The following is a 6,000-nucleotide window of genomic DNA, read 5'->3' as shown; positions in this document are numbered from 1 at the left end:
TTACTGCTGAAAGGTGGCTGTTAATGTTACGTCATTGCTGCTATCCGTTTTGCCTTGCCGATATCTTGAGCAGGTGAAAGCTTCAATGTAAGCTTGTCTGTACCTTGGGTTAGTCGCACTGTATATCAAAGGGTTCAACACTGAGTTAACATACGTGAAGATCCGACCAACCCATAGAACTGTGTTGATCTGCTCAGAAGTTAAGTTGTAGGAGCCACTAAAGCCGGACATAGTCAGGGCGAAAGATGTTACCTGAAATGGTGCCAGGCACACGAAGAACACAACACCGTTGACAACCAACATGAAGGCGACCTGATTGCGAACCTTCTGCCGTCGAGCGTTGCGAGCGTTCGGTTCAACCCCAACGGTGCCCACCCGGTTGCCCAATCGGAGGATGATCTTAATGTAGATGACTAGATTAATAATCAACGCAAGCAGGAACGGGATCGTCTGGACCAAGTTGTGGAAGTCCGCATACCAGTCGTTAATCGAGTCAATAACTCCGATAACTCCGGGTAAAGTTTTATACTCCTTTTGTTCCGGCCACACAATGCATATATCCATGTACACTACCCATGCTGGGAGTAAAATCAAGGAGAACGCAAGGGCGAGGAGCCACGCCCCGACAACGAACTTTGCAGTGCGTTTCTTACCACCCATCAACCGGTGCTGGACGGGGCGGCACACGGCGTAGAATTTCTCGAACGAGACCAGAGTGACCAGAAACACCGAGGCGAAATAACTGAGGTCCAGCAACACGAAGGTGACGACGGAACCAGTGTGACCAAGTGTCGATTTATCGGCACTGACTGGGCTAGCGTTGTAATGGGCAAGTTTAACCGACACAGCGACGGTCAAGAACATTATATCAGCAACCGCCATGTTGACGAGGTACATGTTGGTGACTGTCCACATTCTAGGGACACTGGCCATGACAAACAGAAAGGCAATGTTACCGAAGAGACCAAATGCAAGGATGCAAGGGTTGACGATGGAGATAATCACGGCATCGGTGTGACTGTAAAACAAGTCAGACGGTGGGCTCGAGAAATTGCTATAATCCCACACGTCATCCCCAGTACAGTTTAAAGGAGTATCATCCATCCTTGAACGATCGAGTTGTCCAAAATGCAAACTTGACACAATGACTACATTTCTACTCAGGAGTCCAAGCAGTTGTGTTTCATATCAATATCTTACATCACAATATTGATATGGAAGCTTGAAGATGACACCGGCACACCCAAGATGTGTTGCTACTTGATTGCGCCTGCGAGAAACACTCAGTGTGAGATAACGCTCTTGCATGACACTAACACACACCACGTACATTGATATGCATAAGAGGGTAACACATTCTTGCGTATAGCTGCAATACATGTCACTAGTGTTTCTATATCTCAATTGCATAGTAATGAACAATAAACAGACCATATACTCATAAATGCAAGGAAAGGTTGTAGGGGGATTGTTTTATTGATGGAGATGATTTGGTAAACAAAATAAGCAACGTGTTTGTATCGGTAGGGTTTATAAATAGTTTTTTTATGTGTTTATAGAATGTTTGATTTTTCGCTTCGATGTCTGTATTTCAAACGTTCAGTGCAGCTTTAAATAAATTACATGTGCCGTGGATCTTTGTAATTAATCTTTTGGGTACTGTGATTTAAACTTAACCTGTTATTAGAGCGCACAGATAAGTTAGGATGGTCGGTAAAGGCAGTGGACACTATTGGTAATTACTCAAAATAATGATAAGCATAAAACCTTACTTGGTAATGAGTAATGGGGAGAGGTTGGTAGTATAAAACATTGTGAGAAACGGCTCCCTCCGAAGTAACGTACACTTTTTGAGTAAGAGGTAATTTCTTACTCAAATATTAAAGGCAGTGGACACTATTGGTAGTTACTCAAAAATAATTATTAGCATAAAATCTTACTTGGTCACGAGTAATGGGGAGAGGTTGAAAGTATAAAACATTGTGAGAAACGGCTCCCTCTGAAGTAACGTACACTTTTTGAGAAAGAGGTAATTTTTTACTCAAATATTAAAGGCAGTGGACACTATTGGTAGTTACTAAAAATAATTATTAGCATAAAATCTTACTTGGTCACGAGTAATGGAGAGAGGTTGAAAGTATAAAACATTGTGAGAAACGGCTCCCTCCGAAGTAACGTAATTTTCGAGGAAGAAGTAATTTTCCACGAATTTGATCTCGAGACCTCAAGTTTAGAATTTGAGGTCTCGAAATTAAGCATCTGAAAGCACACAACTTCGTTTGACAAGGGTGTTTTTTCTTTCATTATTATCTCGCAACTTCGACGACCGATTGAGCTCAAGTTTTCACAGGTTTGTTATGTTATACATACGTTGAGATACACCAAGTGAGAAGACTGGTCTTAGACAATTACCAATAGTGTCCAATGTCTTTAAAAGACTTCAGGTTTGAAGCCCTTTTTCGGCATCTGAAAGCACACAAATTGTGCAACAAGGGTGTTTTTTCTGAGATTGTTCTCTTGCAACTTTGATGGCCAATTGAGCTCAAATTTTCACAGATTTGTGATGTTGTGCATGTTGGAATACTGGTCTTGTGTCGAGTGCCTTTAATAAGTTGGATTTTTGTTTTGGAGTTGAGTATAGATGTCAAGAACATGACTCAAACTCAAGTCTGTTTAAATGGCTCAGCTTTTTATCAGGGCTGACGGTAAAACTAATGTATTCAGAAGGATTTATCTAGTTCCTTAATTGCTAAAACGCATAGCGAGACTTCTCTCATGGCTGTATTGTTCACGAGATCATCTCAGCTTGAAGGCCGCGTAATTGTTTACTTTCGTACGGGAAAAATAATTGAAGAAACGCATACAAAGTTCTGCGAATCCCTTACCAGAAAAGTAATATCAAATAAGTATTGACGGTGTTTTGAACACAATCGTCAACTTAAAGGGTTCTTTATGTCTGCAATTTTACTTGGTATGTCTGCTGCCACCAAGCGTCAAAAAGTCCACATTATTTGTCTTAAATAATTTTAAAGTCAAGAGAGAAGCTTTCTTGAACATACACTCAATTTGTTTTCTCTTTTTTCATAGTTGGGTCCAATCAGTCTTGAACACCAAACTTAATGTTTTGTTTGACACAACTGTGAAGTAATGTTGTACTTTTTATTTAAAAAAAATCACTTGTTTCGCTTGCTATCGGAAAAAAATTGCTGTTTCCCCAAACTCCTGTGCGGAGAGAAGCAAATGCATTATTGCCTTTCCCGTGACGACACAATTGGGTAAACCACACAAGCTTCGTATTATATACTTCATTATATGATTTTCACCCACACTATTGCACGGTAGGTTCGTGCAGCTTATGAATGTAAATTGTTCGCAATTAATAAGGAAATTACTATTTGAAAGCTTTTGGGGCCAAGAAACTTCCCCTTGCCCATTATTTCCCTTCGGGCGAATGTGGTACTTATCACTAATTGTGCCGACTCGGGAAATACGGTACTCGCTTCTCTTTGCACAGGAATAGCTCATAAAATGATTGATCGGTTATCATATTTTTGAATGTGACAAATTGTGTGACTCAAAGGTGTTGAATGAGAAATTCGTAGGAATATGCTCGTATTCACCGCAGTTATTACACATAAGTTAAAGGGAAGGTACATGTTTGGTAATTACTCAAAACAAATATTAACTTAAAAACTGACTTTGTAACGAGCATTGGAGAGCTGTTGATAGTATAAAACATTGTGGGAGACGACTACCTCTGAAGTAATGTAGTTTTTGAGAAAGAGGTAATTTCTCACTTAAATAATAAAAGACTTCTAGCTAGAAGTATTTTATTCCTATTTGAAGGCACACAAATTCGTCCAACAAGGGTGTTTTTTCTTTCATCATTTTCTCGCAACTTCGATGACCGATTGAGCCCAAATTTTCACAGGCTTGTTATTTTATGCACATGATGGGATACACCAAGTGAGAAGACTGGTCTTTGACAATTACCAAACGTGTACCCTCCCTAATAATTGGTTTGTTAAATTTTGTTATGGGACTAGTATTTTAGTTTGATTATGATGGTGTAGGCCTAGTTTTCTTAGTTTTCTTTTCAGAATAACAAACATTGCGAGTAAAAGGTTCTGTACGTCACTCTTGCGTAGAAGGTACTAATGGATGGTCGGCATAATGGACATTTGAATGGACTCTTATTTATACAGGAAGTTTACCATCAGCAACCCTGTGTCTGTGGGTAAATAAAGTAAAAAGTCTGCGAAAGTCTCCAGACTATCTTTGTCTCTTTGCGCAGAAACTTCGGTTTCAGAATAGGCGTATAAAATATTTTGTTAACACATTAAGCTGCATGGCTGCAGTTTTACATACTTGACGACCGTAGTGAAAAGTTATGTTTGTTGACCATCACACAATGGTCATTACGTGAATCTCTACTCACTGTGAATGGAGATGTTTGTAATATTATTTACCTGTATAGAAGTTTCGGCTTCATTAGTTGTCAAGATTTTGACCAAAAAACCACAGAGCAATGTTTTCAAGAGAGCCGCATAAATCCGTTGTTTACCGTGCTGAAACTGTTTTCGTGTCATTATTTTACTAATTTCTAAAAAACTACAGCACCTCAGCAAGTTATATTTTAAGGACTCTTGTTTACCATCATTATCTTCAAATCGTGTAACTTTAATGTGGACATTGTGTTTTGTGCCGTACAAAAAGTACCCAAACCTTTTGAAGCAACGCAAGTGCAGTGTGCAAAGGCTTTTTGCAGCTTGCGAACGACTAGTAAAATAGTGTTGCCCGGTTACCAAGCCGTCATTATGAAGACAGGGAGTTCTCATAAACTTGAACAACCGCTTGTTTGTTGTCAATATGCACGGATCATAAAAAATAAAGTGCATCTCTTTGCTGGTCGAAAACAGGAGACCACTATGGAAGTTGTTTTGGTTCAATGCTATTGGACTTTGTAAGTACGGGTTTAAGTTAATGATCTCTCATCGTGGAAACAGACGTCAGTGGTTATGCTTGGTAGTTGGGACTTTGTAGGTTTTCCTCCTGAAACTTCCGCTGCGGAACTTAAAGGAACTATACAGAATTGGTAAGAAACAAAAATCGTGAAGATCACAGATTTACATAAAACTTACATGGTCTAATGATGATGATAGTTTAAAACATCCCTTGAAATATTTCTGTCAAAAATTGCATATTTTGATGAGAAATAAGTAATCTAATTTCGCGTTTGGAGTTTATTGCTCAGTGAGCGTTTTATTCATTTTTGTTTTGCCATTGGTGCAATGTAAAATTTGTAATCAGTTTTTCACTATTCTCTCGTGACCCAGATGCCCGATCGATTTCAAACTTCTGCAGGTTTGTCAGTTTATGTATATGGTGGATCACATAAAGTGCTTACACTGCCAGCAACTTTTTGATAGCAAAACCAATCCTGTTTTTTTTCCTTTAACAAGGAGGTCAGAAGAGCATTGTCTAGTTCGGTTTGTTGTTGTTGTTGTTGTTGTTGTTGTTTAGGCCTATAGATTGTGAATATTATTACTTTTGAAGATTTGGTGGGATGTGGAATCTAAGAGGGATTGTTGCAGATTATTCCATAATTTCAGTGTTCTTGGAGAAAAAGATTGCTCGTAGATGGTAGATGAGATGCCGGGTAATTTGAACTGATTGTCGTTGCCCTTTCTTGCCCTCTGCAGTTTTGATTCTAAAATGTTGCTGTGGTCGGCTTTGACTACACCATTGATCGTCTTTAATATTAAGTGTTGTTTAACTGGTGAATTTGTCGTGGACTCTGAAGTGTGTCCCAACCCAAGGATACGAGCATGCTGGACCCATGAAGGGATACTCCGCCATGGCATACCTTTAGCCGAGACTGCAAAATCCCTAATTTGTTTGTCGAGACAGGCAGCCCATGACGTTTTATTTGTTTGAACATCCACAAATCTTACAAGGTCTGTTGTTTGTGTAGTGTAATGGACAGGGCAAAGGTTTGAA

At 39.3% G+C, this 6,000-nt stretch overlaps 1 protein-coding gene across 1 annotated transcript; it reads right to left on the bottom strand.

Annotated features, from left to right (window-relative positions):
- Positions 1-1,104, bottom strand: LOC117293476 (somatostatin receptor type 2-like). Its single transcript, XM_033775825.1, has one exon. The coding sequence runs from the start codon at positions 1,102-1,104 to the stop codon at positions 1-3; it is 1,104 nt and encodes a 367-aa protein (XP_033631716.1).
- Positions 1,105-6,000: the final 4,896 nt, after the last annotated feature.

The sequence above is a fragment of the Asterias rubens genome, chromosome 8 (genome assembly GCF_902459465.1).
Source record: "Asterias rubens chromosome 8, eAstRub1.3, whole genome shotgun sequence".
Taxonomy (NCBI): Eukaryota; Metazoa; Echinodermata; class Asteroidea; order Forcipulatida; family Asteriidae; genus Asterias; species Asterias rubens.
This window is presented reverse-complemented; position numbering and strand designations above follow the sequence as displayed.

What these genes read in the sequence shown, in the direction of transcription:
- LOC117293476 (XM_033775825.1), bottom strand. Translation starts at nt 1,104, where the DNA reads ATGGATGATACTCCTTTAAACTGTACTGGGGATGACGTGTGGGATTAT.